The following is a 15,067-nucleotide window of genomic DNA, read 5'->3' as shown; positions in this document are numbered from 1 at the left end:
AAAGAACATATGTAATATTCTTGACAAACGGGTTTAAAATGTTTCACGTTGAATTGTGTGGGTTTTTTTTAATCTTGTAATGTTTTATTACCTGCAGACTGACGTTTTTGGCAAAATGTAAAAATAACAAACATTTTGTGCAAACAATTCAGTAGTTGTTCAGCGCCTGTTCTCTACCGTTCACATTCGTGATAAATCGTAGCATCATTTTTCACCCTAAGAAGCTTTTTTAAATATATAAACTTATTACTCACTAATTAAAGACTATCACTCGCAGCATTGTGGTGCATCTGTACGTGTGCATCGCTGCCTGGATGAGCGTTCAGCACTGAATTGTTTGAACATGCAGTACTTTGCCTTAATCTTAGTCGCTTCTTTAGCAACATGTTACATCAGTTACTTTACTTGTGGTGAAGGTTGGCTGCTGATATTTTCACTCTCAGGTAACAATTCAACCCTGATACACTCTGTTCAGGTTAGATTCGTCATCTTGCATCCATTTTATAATCATTTTTGCAGGTTAATATCTCATCACTTTGTTCTGCCTTTTAGAAAGGCTTATTGACAAAGTTGACCATTTTAGGGAGAAGCAAGTTTAGAAAAGAGAGAAATGTGTTTTTTTTTTTGTTTTTTTTTTTTGGCTCATGGTTTTACATAAAAAGTATTTATGGAATAATAAACATTTATTTACTGTTAAGTAACAGTGTGATGTTTTGAGTCTCACACACACACACACATACAGACACATATATAATTGTAAAGCTTTGGGATATAAATCAAACATTTTTATTAATGTTCCTGCTATTATATAAAAAGAATAAATTACATCACACATACTGTGGGTGTACTTACATAGTCACTATATTACAATTATAAATCATACCTTAAAGAATTGATTCTTGATTTGAAAATGACTGAAGATATTAAGCGACAGACTTATAGGCACCTTGATACTGCACTGTGTGTGTGTGTGTGTGTGTGTGCGTGCGTGCGCACATGCGGGCATGTTTTAGGATAACCCAGTTAAACTTAAATTGGTTGTCCCAGCTTAATGGGTTCTAAATCTCAAAACTGGTTGAAAATATAATTTAAAGAAACACATTTTTGCCACTTGAATGTATAGAATTTGAAGCCTTACATATTGTCTAACAATAAAGAACATTATGTTATTATCTAATTCAAAGGAGTTTACCAAAAATACCACATTAACGTTTTAGGAATTGCAGGCATTTTTATACACAGTCCCTGCATTTTAGGGGCAATAAGCAATTAGACAAACTTGATCATTTCAATTGATTCAATCATCATTTTACAGCTGTTTTTATTATTATTATTATTATTAATTTATATATATATATATATACACTCAACAAAAATATAAACGCAACACTTTTGGTTTTGCTCCCATTTTGCATGAGATGAGCTCAAAGATCTAAAACTTTTTCCACATACACAATATCACCATTTCCCTCAAATATTGTTCACAAACCAGTCTAAATCTGTGATAGTGAGCACTTCTCCTTTGCTGAGATAATCCATCCCACCTCACAGATGTGCCATATCAAGATGCTGATTAGACACTATGATTAGTGCACAGGTGTGCCTTAGACTGCCCACAATAAAAGGCCACTCTGAAAGGTGCAGTTTTGTTTCATGAGGGGGGGATACCAGTCAGTATCTGGTGTGACCACCATTTGCCTCATCATTTGCATCATCCGTGAAGAGAACACCTCTCCAACGTGCCAAACACCAGCGAATGTGAGCATTTGCCCACTCAAGTCGGTTACGACGATGAACTGGAGTCAGGTCGAGACCCCGATGAGGATGACGAGCATGCAGATGAGCTTCCCTGAGACGGTTTCTGACAGTTTGTGCAGAAATTCTTTGGTTATCCAAACCGATTGTTTCAGCAGCTGTCCGAGTGGCTGGTCTCAGATGATCTTGGAGGTGAACATGCTGGATGTGGAGGTCCTGGGCTGGTGTGGTTACACGTGGTCTGCGTTTGTGAGGTTGGTTGGATGTACTGCCAAATTCTCTGAAACGCCTTTGGAGACGGCTTATGGTAGAGAAATGAACATTCAATACACGAGCAACAGCTCTGGTTGACATTCCTGTTGTCAGCATGCCAATTGCACGCTCCCTCAAATCTTGCGACATCTGTGACATTGTGCTGTGTGATAAAACTGCAGCTTTCAGAGTGGCCTTTTATTGTGGGCAGTCTAAGGCACACCTGTGCACTAATCATGGTGTCTAATCAGCATCTTGGTATGGCACACCTGTGAGGTGGGATGGATTATCTCAGCAAAGGAGAAGTGCTCACTATCACAGATTTAGACTGGTTTGTGCACAATATTTAAGGGAAGTGGTGATATTGTGTATGTGGAAAAAGTTTTAGATCTTTGAGTTCATCTCATACAAAATGGGAGCAAAACCAAAAGTGTTGCGTTTATATTTTTGTTGAGTATATATATATATTTTTGTATGAGTGGTTATATGAGCATTCTAACGTGTTGCTATTAACGTGGCCTCCAGATTTGGTAGTGTTTATAAAATACATAGCTGACATTTTTCAAGGGTGGTAATAAATTATGCAAACTTTCTTTCATGAGTTGGAATGGCATGTGCGTTCAGAATGTTTTTAGAACAACAGTTTTTAGAGGAAGATTTGAACCCTTTTATTTCTTGTTCATTATATAATTTTTATGTTAATTTACTGTCTTAATGTATTTATAGATTGTTTAGGTTCTTGTTATCATATACACACCATTATTATTATCAGTATTGTTCTTTTATTTTATTATTACTTCTGTTTTGTCATTTAATTTTTAAATGGACCACAATGGAAATAAGTGTTTTTACTTAGTGTCATCCATGTATTTTTTTTTTTATGTATTTACAATTATAATATTTATATGTCACAGACACAAGTGAGTGAAGCTCTTCAGCATCTCACCAAGTCATTTAGGTCTTTCAGACTTTCTTTTCAGTAAATGCTTCTGGGAAGCATTAGCATGGTTATAAACCTGCAGCTTCTGGGGGATGAAAGCCAACTTAACCCCCTGCCATTTTAAGCATTTTTCTTTATTTGCATCTCACATGTCTCAGAAAAACTCACCATCTAATTTAGGTCCTTCAGACTTTGTTTGAAGTAAATGCTTCTGGGCAGCATTAGCATGGCTAAAAAAAACTTCATACAATTTACGCACTAAATAATCACTGACTGACCTCATATGCTGTCAAGGTGTGCACTGCCTCCCACTTTAGCGTTCCCAGATTCAATGTCGACTCAACATTTAGCATTTCCTGTTTGTGTGCTGAATTCCTGCGAGATCTCCTCTATTCGTGTGAGATCTCTTTATTTTTATTGTTTGTTTTTTTTTAATTGAGACAAAAAGTTACACAAAAACCTTACAGAGGATAAACACACCAGCACAAAAACACTGTTAAACAGGTTAATAGCCTCTGCTGTAGCTCCAGGAAATGTTCAACATTAGACATTTTCTGTTTCACTGTGGGCTCAAAATTTGGCACTTCCTGTTTCAGTGTCAACTTGCCACTGAATTCCCACGAGATCACCTCTATTGTCAATCCAGGAAGTGTACAACATTTGACATTTCCTGTTTCACTGTGGACTCAAAATTTGGCACTTCCTGTTTGAGACTCCATGTACCATGAGTTAGTTTGCACCGCTTGCACGGCACTTTGCTCATATTATGTACTTACATTGATCTTACCAAATAAAATCACACACACATACACGTACACAGATGCCACTTCACTTTTAATATATAGACAATTTATCACCCCCTGCTGGAATGGCACATGAATCCAGAATGTTTTTATCAATGTCCATTGTTCAGTGTTTTCAGCTAATATCCGTAGTTTCTCCAAAAATATTAGTCATATCAATGTTCCATTTTGGCGGCGTTCATCTTTGACTCAAAATACATAAGCATATCAAACGGCAAATGCCAGCTCTCCCCAGTTTGTCCATGATTGAAGTTGTGCACATGCATGCACACACGTACACAGAGGCCACTTGTCTTTAAACATATAGATGATTTACTGCCCCCTGCTGGAATGGAGTATGAGTCCAGAATTTAATTATCAAGGTCCATTGTTCACTGTTGTTTGCAAATATCCCTAATTTCTCCAGAAATATTAGTCCTATCAACTTTCTGTTATCGTGGTGTTCATCCTTGTCAGCTCTTCCCAGTTTCTCCATGATTGAAGCCGCACACATACACACACAGAGGCCACTTGTCTATTAATATATAGATGATTAACTTCATTTACAGTAGTCATTAAGAAATACGAACAGTATGGTATGGAAGCAGTTCTCAAAAAGTGAATGACCATTCAAGGAGAGGACTAAAGAAGGAAGCTCCAAATTACAGCAGTCATCAAGAAATTTTTCAAAGCAATACCATCATTTTCTGGAATATTCCATGCTGTTTGTAGAGGTATTAGTGTATGTAAACAGTTGACCCACAGACAATCCAACATAATGAATAAAAACTGTAATAAATGCTTTCTGTAATTTTTAAATTACTATGTGGAAATAAAATGAATATTCCAACTAATTTAAACACATTCTTTAATGAAATGGAATACACTATGTGCACAGTTATTAGTTAAGTTGTATTCCTAACGAATGCTGAACAAAGGAAGAGTGAGCTTTGGCTTCCTCAGGGGATTTTTGTACACATTTTCTATCCCACTAATACAGCTGCCCTGTTCAATAACTGCCTTCCATCCATGGGGTGTGTCAGTTATTTGACCGGGTTGGGGTGTGTGTGTGTGTGTGTGTGTGTGTGTGTGTGTGTGTGTGGTGTGTGTGTGTGTGTGTGTGTGTGGTGTGTGTGTGTGTGTGTGTGTGTGTGTGTGTGTGGTGTGTGTGTGTGTGTGTGTGTGTGTGTGTGTGTGTGTGTGTGTGTGTGTGTGTGGCAGCAAACAGCCTCCCAAATACTCTTCAAAGAGATGTATTGTTTCCCCCATCACTGTAAATCTCATATTAAAGAAAAGTCACAAGTTCTCAATAGGTTATAGGTCAAGTGAGGAAAGGGCCCGTGTTGTCATTCTGTCATCTTTGAGCTCTTTGCTGACTAACCAAGCAGTAGAATAATTGGATGCCTGTGATGGAGCATTGTCCTGTTCACAGATGATGACCTTCTTGAATAATGCAGATGCTATCCAGTGCCACTACGTAAAGGAAGTACCTTTTAAAAACTGGCAGTATAGGTTTGGGAGTTAATTTTACTAGATGCCTATTCCGGTACCCCTCCTTCATCTTGCTGGCGTCTAACTTGAAGTGGTGCTGTGTGTCCATTAGTGACCCAGCCTCTGGTCCATCAAGAGTCACTCTCATCTATTCATAACTCCTTTGAAAAATGTTTCTGCAGATATTTCTTGCCCCGATTGGCGTTTTGACTTGTGAATAGTGTGGTTGTTATTCAGCCTTCCTGACCTTGGCCTTGTCTCTGAGCATTGAACATCGTTTAATTCTGGTCACTCCAGGTAGGTTGCAGTTCTACAATATGGTAGCACTGGAAGAAGAAATATGACGTACCAGGAATGGTTTCCTGGTACGTCATATTTAATTTTTCTCAAGTCTGAAGTCTTTCACAGTTAAATTGCATTATCTTTACATGTTCAATAAGATTCTGTTGACTGTGCAACAAAACGTCTGATTATTCGGTCATCACACCTCAGTAGATTTGGTATGTCAACAGTGTTGTGTCCCTCTGAAGGCCATTTTACAATTTTTGACTTTTCAGTGTCTGTTAAATCTCTTGCCTGAGGTAAAGAAGCTGCCTAGTAATTATAACACCTGTCATGTTTTGGTTCCTGTCATTGTTTATCCCCTTTCCTTTATCCACTGTCTGCACAGATCTTGGTTTAGCAGTTGTTTGTTTTAGTCACTTTTTAAGTCTCGTCTTAGTTTGGTTTTGATTATCCCTTTTCTGTGTGTAATACTTTAGTCACTGGTTTTATTTTCTGTTTGTCATTTATTCTCTGTTTATCATACTTTAGCCACGTGTCTAGTTTTTGTCCAGCCGTCAGAAGTGTCAAATCCAGCTTCAGAAAGCAAAAGTCCAGCCACATATTTGTTTCATCTTCCCAATAAACCAGCTGATTGTAATTAGTTCAGTTCTTCAGGCAGGTGGATGAGCTAATTATTGAGATCACCTGTTTTCGGTGCACAGGTAGAAGCAACACATGGGATGGTTTTTACTTTCTGAAGCTGGATTTGACACCTCTGCCAGCTGTTGTTTTTTTCACCATTGTGCAATCATTGGTTGTATTTTTGATTTTTACTTTTGCCAAATGCGAGTTCCATTCTAGTATTGTCTTAGTTTTGTTTATTTTCTATTTGATCCCTTTTCAGTTCTTACATTTGTTTCCTGGTTTAATTCCTCCTTCCTTGGTGTTTGGTCTTCTTTATTTTATTTCTTATTTATTAGGCCTTGGATGGTTTTGTTCATCTTTGGTATTTTATTTGGATCACTGTGGTTTTAGGTTCATCTTTTATTTGGGTCCTGTTCACTTTGCTTTTGTCTTACTGCACACTCTTGTCTGGTGTTCAGGGTTTGGTATGGGTGTGTCTTATCCCTTCTGTTTGCTACACCCTCCTTCCAGATTCTTCTCCCACACCTGTCTCGTTCTCCTAATAACCACCGACACTGTTTAAGTCTTTTGAGTTCACCACCTCTCTGCCAGTTTGTTGTGATCTTTTGAATCCTCGGTCCAGCCTTTTTGTCTGAGTCCTGTTTTGCCTAGCCATATTTAGACCTTACTTTGTTTTTTCGGATCTCGCCTTTTGTCTCAGCCTCGGTAACACGTGCAACTGAAGCCTTCTTGTTTTTTGACAATGCATTTGCCTTGCACTTGCCTGATACCTCTGCCTTACTGACTGCTTACCTATGTACCGACCCTCAGCTTGTATTAAAGATTAAGTCCTCTTTTTTTTTTTTTTTTTATTCAGAGCGCCTTGTCAGAGAGTCTGCATGTTGTGTCCACCCACTTTCTGTGCCACGCATCCACGAATCCTGACAACACCAAGATATAAGGTGTTGCTCACTTTAGGCCACACCCTCTCTCATCAAACAGATATCACCTGAGAATGTTTGAATCTAATAAGCATTCAGGTTTATATAGCTTGGTGTTGGAAAATATGCATAGAAATGCTAAAGATAAGAATACTTGCTTGCCTAGTCATTGTGCACAAAGTGCATGTGCAGTTTCAAAACTTTGAAAGTTTTATGTGTAACCAGTTTGATATACAGCTGTGTGCTGTCTGGATTAAAAATACAAAAATGTGCCCCCGGTGTTAGAGATTAGCGTCTTTAAATATAACTTCTTAAAACTCTTTTTTTTTTTTTTTTTTTTTGCGCCATCTTTACGCATGGCGCTGCATAAAGATGCCGAGCCACAAAACGCAGCCACATGTTAAAGTGCAGCTGCTGCGGTTGATCTGACTGCAGCAGTCAGTCACACCTCCACATTCAACAAACGGATGCCTTCAACTTTTCTCAACTTTTGTCATTTCCTTTCTGTACCTACAAGACCAGCAGCAATATTTGGCCTGTGTGTCGAACTACTTCTTGGCAAGCGGAGTGTATGGCATTGATTATTGATTTTTAAATCAAACGGTTCTGTAAAGGCGGAAAAGTCAGAAGACTGACATGAAGGTAATGGACCTTTATTTTCTAATCTCTTCTGTCTATTCTGTTATTGTCCTATTCTGAACTGTTCTTTTGTTACCTCCGCCAACAAAGTTGGGTGGAGGTTCTGTTTTCACTGCTGTTAGTCTGTCGGTTTGTGAACAGCCTGTAACCCACAATTTCATACATTGTTATGAAATTTTTACAGAGGATTCATATCCTGAACTGGTTCAGTTTTCAAGGTCATAGGTCAAAGTTATGAAAAATCTTAAATTGGAAAAATACCTATCCTTTAACTGAACAAATTTTCAAAAATACATAACTGTCAAAAAAGAGCAAATATCTTTCATATTTGAGAGCCTTATGTAGGATGGTATCCTTTATCAATGGAGAAAGTTTGATCTGGATCTGATCTGGATTGTGGATTTTGTGAACAAGCCCGTTTAATGTCTATTTTACATTATATCTTAATCAGACGTGCCCCAATCACTCTCATATTTGAAGGTGAGGTGCAGACTGGCACTCTCTATCACCTGACAAAGTTTGATCCAGATCTGATCTAGATTGCAGATTTTGTGGACATTTGAATTTAATATTGAAAAGCCCATTTGGTGTACATTTTACATTATATCTCAATCAAAAATGCCTCAATAACTCTCATTTTGTGACAATGAGGTGCAAACTGGCACGCTCAATGAACAGACTAAGTTTAATCTGCATATGATCCGTATTGCGTATATATATTGTTTTTAACATTTTAACATAACATGCTTGAGCTGCTGCCCCCGCGACCCGACTCCGGATAAAGCGGAAGAAAATGGATGGATGGATGGATGTTTTTAACATTGAAAAGCCCTTTTGATCTATATTTTATATTCTAACAGGAGTTTGTCCTTGAAAATTTTTGCCAAGGTAAAAATTTGTGGAACTGGAAACTAGTGTTGCGGAGGTTTGCTCTCTAGTTCTGTTTTGTTTTGTTCAACATGTTTATTCTGTTCTGTTGTGTTATTCTACTTTGTTCTGTTCTAGTCTATTATGTTGTATTCTATTTCACTGTTCTGTTCTCTTTATCTGTTCTGTTGTGTTCTGTTTTTGCTGCATTAAAGCTAAATTTGAGGGAGAGCTGCACAGTATTTTTATCTGACAAGTACAAATAAACATGAATGTAGAAGCATCATTTTATTGTAAGCAGAGACACAAATACTGGAAGGGCATTCTGAGAGTGTATAGGTCTGACAGGCTGAACAGTGCTTGAATTTGTTTCTGGAGCCCTGGTTGTTACTGCACAGCAAACTGATCAGCATCACGTCTCATCCTCTCGCTGCGACACATCCACAGTCTGGTACAGATCTGGGTGAAATGCCTCGTGTTCATCATTTGTGATTGAATATGAAAATTTTCATTCAATTTTCTATAGTTTAATATATAGTATTTCTATATACATACATAGATTTTTAGAAATAAATGGTAAATTTGAAAAAAAAAAAATCCTCAATCTTATGTAAAAACACAATATAAATGAATGAATGAATCTACAATACACATCCAGATTTGAGTAACACCAAAGATTCAGTGGGTTCCTATAGTGTGATGTAGCACAAATAAAAACAATGCTTTCTTACAGATCTTAGGTATTTTACAGGACTAACTATACTGCGGTTGTTGAATTTGTGTCCTGCAGGCTGCACTCCTTTTGTTTTGGTCCATCATGGCAACAGACAAGGTCTCTGCAAATAAATGGTAAATGGCAAAAGGACTGCATTTATAAAGTGCTTTCATGGTCAAAGCACTTTACATTGACACTTCACATTCACACACATACACCAAAGTCAAGGTGTTCACTACAAACCAGGAGTTACTTGCCCAACGGCCCTTAGTGTTTTTCTGGTCTGTCGGTGATGAGAACCAAGAATCACTGGTCACATGCCCACTGATAAGTAAATCCCTTTTAAGCAAATTAAAAAGTAGCATTTTTATTTTAGATTTAGAAAATGAATTTTCTATCAAATGTAATGCATGTAATTGTGCCTGTGTGTAATTCACACAATATAAATTATTATTGACTGGTGGCTCACCGTCCTTATTAATTTATGGCCATTGAAGAGAAGTAATTTGGGCACCTCTGAGCTATAAATGAGTTTTTATATTTCTGTCATCCTTCACTTATACTCTACAACATGGCCAGAATAAAATATATAGTATAGCTAATTTTACCCTCAAACATTTTCCATTGGCATTTTTATTTTTCACAAACGGCAAACACATTTGGCAAATCAATGGTCTACTCGTAAGCTTGCAAAAGCAGATTGCTAATGACTGATCAGTGCTCCTTTTAATACTTTATTTAGATATATTCTGTATCTTTAAGAGTTGTCTGCCACATTCTGTGCATTTTAACATCAACTTTGATAAGACTGAGCCATTCAGAAAAAAAACAGAATTTTCAGAATTATTGCTGCAATTAACTTCATTTACAGCGCTAACACTTTCTATAATTACCAGTAATTATGTTTTGTTCAGTTGCACTGAAAGCCTTGACTGTATATATGTTTTAATGAGTCATCTAGGAGACCAAAATAAAAAGTGTTCTTCTTGAGTGATATAGCGGAAAATGAGCAAAGTGTCCCATTGACGTCTTTGGAGGTCTTTCCATTCACGCTGTGTGATATGGCAGGTGGTTTTGAGGTTGTGTTTCTTCTAGATGAAACTATCAAATACTCAGTATAATACACTGTACAATTTGGACAATAATCAGTATGAGGTGTTAAACTATGGCCTCAACACCAGCAACATCAAATGTATGTGGTGTGCAGAATCTGTGCTGTATCACTGCAGTGGAATATTTAAGTGGGAATCCATTATAGGACAGGAAGAAATGTTAAAATAGCAAAGTTTATTTATACTCGTATACCGTAGCACCTTTCACAGTAATCGGCCAGAAAGTGTTTCACAATAAAAAATAAAAACAAGCAAGAGCAATCTGAGATTTCTGATGTCCACAAATCTGGATCCAGATCACCTCCAAAATTTAATGGCGTCTTCCATGGCCTAATATCTATCTGTCGTGAAAATTTTGTCAAAATCCGTGCAATAGTTTTGACGTAATCCTGCTAACAGACAAATAAATAAACGCTGATGATATTATTACATCCTTGGCAGACGTAATAAATATATACCATGAATGACACAAAGATAAAATGTATAAAATATACACACGGACGGAACAAATAAAAACATGATTAAAACATATAACGCTAGACGTACATTTACATATTCTTCTAAATGTCTGTCTGAAAAAAAAAGGTTTTCTTTTTGAAAGAAGAGTTCAAAGACTTCAAGTTTATTGGGAAACTGTTCCAAAGCTTTGGGGCTGCTGACTGAAAAGAACAATTGAACAACTGACCTCAGTATTGAAACGTGTCCGGGGTACACTTAAAAGACCCCAAGTGGACATATTAAAACTGTCTATGGGGATGCAGGAGGTCACTGATATACTCCAGGACCAGTTAACGTAGGGCTTTGTGTGTGTGTACTAGGGTTGAAAAGATACCACTCTTCCATGTCCAGTACTGATAATGGAACCTTCAGTATCTGCCAGTAGAATCCAATACCTTTGTCCCTCTCTTAATCAACTAATCTGTTACTAAATACATTTGTTTTTATGTATTTACTCATAGAGCCATGTAACTAAACATCAACTCAAACTGTGAAACAAATATTATACTCCTCCAAACTTGGAAAACATACAGCCCACAACATGACCCAGAATTTAGTTTGTTTTAAATATCCGATATCCTTTCCCATAATTCTTACCAATATTTGACTGATATTGATCAAATACATTGGACCGGCACACCCTTAGTTAAGTACTAAGATTTTGAAATCAATTCTGAAGTGAACAAGTAGGCAGTGAAGATAAGATGGGTGCAGTGCAGTGTACAACTACGTGTGTATTCTGGTTAAGCATTCAAAAGCACCATTTTGAACGGTTTACAACAACACAAGGAAGATATATTTAGGCTTGTGAAAAGTGAGTTACACTAAACGTGTAAACATGAAGAGATGAAAAAATGTGTAACCATCTCCATTTAATTTCTACATAAATCATTTATAAGTTTATCATTCTGAGGCAGAATAGCTAACCGAAAAGTTAGCAATTGCTAACACTAATTTGTTAACTGAAAGGATTACTCTGATAACGCTTATACGATAAACTGCTTAAGCATTTTTCCAATGTTTGCTTGTGACTTTGGCTTTGGGTTTTTTTTTTTTTTTTTTTTCTTGGCCCTAAAATCCTAATAAACAGACCTAAAGTGTGTAAATTTTAAACACAGAGCATCCCAAAAAGGTTCAGTATGCCAAGAGCTGATGATGATGATACACATAAATGAATTACCAAGTGAAATTAAACAATAGTTTACATTCAGCCTACAGTTTAACAGTACACAAAGTATTAAATGAATAAGAAAAGAAAATACATATTTGCTCCAGAGGCTGCAGGTTTTCTTTGTAACCACCCACTGCACCAGGTGATGTCACTGATTAACTGATTCCATCAGTTAATGGGTGGTTGGTTACAAAGAAAACCTGCAGCCTCTTGGCCCTTTCTGGAATCAGTTTGACACCTGCTCCAAAACACACAAACATATATGACTTCAGGGTGTAAAAAAGGGTTTTGATGGTTCAAATTTATTTTAAATAGTTAGCTGATTTAAACAACAGAACTAAATTTAGTAGAAGCCAACTGGTCCGCTAATGCTTTTCAAAACTAGCTAAAAAAAAAAAAAAGTCAATCCGCTAATGAAAAAGTTAGCTGATTAGCTGAACTGTGCCCACCGCTGTTCGGAGATGACGGACGTACGATCGAGTCACTGTCTTAATGAGGGTTAAACATGGCACAAATTTTTAATGAGCATCGTTAGTTTTCATTATGAATCAGTGACAACTGAAACACGTCAAAATAATCTCCTGTGATTAGGCAATACCTGCTGATAATTTGTAAATGATGTAGACAGTAAATTCTCCTGAGTTTTACAACACTGTCCATTTGATTTGATTAGAGAAGCACATTGTCATGTCCAACAATGTGGATGAGACGATTCCTTTAACTGTCAGGAGAAACAATCTCATTTCTAACTAGCATTTGTGAGTAAAACAGCTACAACAGAACAGATGTTTCATTTTTTTTTTGTTTCTTCTTGTATCTTTTGTCCTGTAGATCCGTGTCTTTAAGGCGGCGATGTTGGACCTGTCCAGACAGAATGACGGCCTGCAGAGTCATAAGTGAGCAGGACCAAAATTTACTGTTGCAGAGAACAAGAGGAAATGAGGCCAACCTGAAGAACTATTAGCATGCACAGAGCTCAATGAGTGGTGCAAGTGCACATGTTGCTGGATGTCAGATAAACGTTGGTTATGTCTGTTTCACACACACGAGGGGAAAGATGAGTGCAGCTGTGCTTTTCCTGCAGTTCTCTTAAAAGGCTTCGGGTTCCAGATCAGCTACACTCTCATCACACCACCATCACAGACGGCCAGATTCTTAGACTGCAGTCGAACCTGAAGGACGCAAACGTTTAGAAGACAGACATTTTCAGAGGAAACCATGAACGCCGTGGCGGAGATGTCAGTGAAGTGCGTCCTTGTTGGGGACAGTGCCGTGGGCAAGACGGCCCTGCTTGTCCGCTTTACTTCAGAGACCTTCCCAGACACCTACAAACCCACAGTGTTTGATAACACCGGGGTGGAGGTGTATATGGACGGGGTACAAATCAGCCTGGGCCTGTGGGACACGGCAGGCAACGACAACTTCAGACTGATCCGACCAAGGTCCTACCAGCAGGCCGACGTGGTTCTCATCTGTTACTCGGTGGCTAACCCGAACTCTCTGGCCAGCATCCGACACAAGTGGATTTGCGAGGTTCGAGAGCACTTGCCCAAGGTGCCAGTGCTGGTTGTGGCAACCCAGACAGATCTCCGGGAGATGGGCGCGCATCGGGCTGGCTGTATTACAGCGACAGAGGGGAAGCAAGTGGCTCATGAAATCCACGCTAAGGGCTATCTGGAGTGCTCGTCCTTAGGTAACCGCGGGGTTCAGCAGGTCTTTGAGTATGCAGTGCGGATGGCTGTAAACCAGGCCAAGAAGCAGGCCCGGCGACGCATGTTCAGCGTAAACCAATGCAAGGTTTTCTGACCTTTGACCTGAACCTGGTGGGCACTGGAGAACTATTATCTACAAAAAAGTATGCTAATACAACGTTCAAACTCATTATGGCCTTGCAGTGGTCTGAAAGGACATACCTGAATTTCTTTTATAAACCATTTTAAAATAGGCATATTTTGATATGAAATAAAGGAACTCTAATACATTATTGTAGAGATATATGACTTTTAAGAAAAAAATGAGAATAAGAAAAATGGTTCATCTTTTTTTAATTCAGTATTTATATCATGATATTAAATGGAGGTATTTCAAATGTTGTATCCAAACATTTTTAAAGGGTTCCTTAAGTATTTATTCAAGAACTTTAATAGCATTTATGGCTTAAACATTTGCATACCTTATATCACATACAGTATTTAGAATATCTCATTATTAATCAGTAAATCACAAAAGATGACAGTATGCAAAACACGACTACTGTAAATAATATGGCACAACCTATTTTTATTTGTTGCATACATTTTGATTTGCATACTTAAAACTCAAACTTCTTGAATCTTGAAAATAATCTAGCTGTGAGCCAAAAGATGTGTCCATGTTTAAAGGATGTATGTTCCATAGTTTTACACATTATTCTTTGTACTTTCTTCAAGGAGAAAATCGTTTTAACAAGGAACTGTAAAAGCATCAAAGGTTTGACACACAAGCCAGCAGATGCAAAACAGTTTCAAGTTTGCTGTTTATTTAAAATGCACCTGCTTTTGTATTGTTTTAAATGTGTAATGTTATGGTATATCACATTTTAATAATACAGATCACCAACAAAGACCATTTTTTAAGGACCTGAATTACTTTAGTTGTACAGTTCAGTGCATTTATGTGGGGAAAAAACAAATTAACAGCATATAGACAGACAGGATTCAAATAATTAAAATAAATTGTATTTATTCTTTTTTTTTTTTTTTACATCTTTACAATATTAATCAGCACATTACCACATTTTACACTTGATGAAACCATATCCCACTTCTTTTTTTTTTTTTCTTTTTTTTTGGTGGGGGAAGGGGGTTGTTTTTTTTTTTAAGGTACAATGTCTTGCTTTCTTTAAAAAAAAACATGAAAAGTTACCTTGCCACATTCTGTATTCCACTCAGTATAATAAGTCATATGAGCTGTCTATAAATCCAAGTCTTAAAGACATCAACACTATTTTGTTTAATATGCATCTGTGCCTTTTATT

At 37.4% G+C, this 15,067-nt stretch overlaps 1 protein-coding gene across 1 annotated transcript; it reads left to right on the top strand.

Moving 5' to 3' along the window:
• Positions 1-7,446: 7,446 nt before the first annotated feature.
• On the top strand, positions 7,447-13,901 carry rhoh (ras homolog family member H). Its single transcript, XM_034188795.1, has 2 exons — positions 7,447-7,691; positions 12,883-13,901. Exon 2 carries the CDS (start codon positions 13,270-13,272, stop codon positions 13,855-13,857), a length of 588 nt encoding a protein of 195 aa, XP_034044686.1. The 5' UTR covers positions 7,447-7,691; positions 12,883-13,269; the 3' UTR covers positions 13,858-13,901.
• Positions 13,902-15,067: the final 1,166 nt, after the last annotated feature.

This window comes from Thalassophryne amazonica, chromosome 15 (assembly GCF_902500255.1).
Source record: "Thalassophryne amazonica chromosome 15, fThaAma1.1, whole genome shotgun sequence".
In the NCBI taxonomy this organism is placed as follows: Eukaryota; Metazoa; Chordata; class Actinopteri; order Batrachoidiformes; family Batrachoididae; genus Thalassophryne; species Thalassophryne amazonica.
This window is presented reverse-complemented; position numbering and strand designations above follow the sequence as displayed.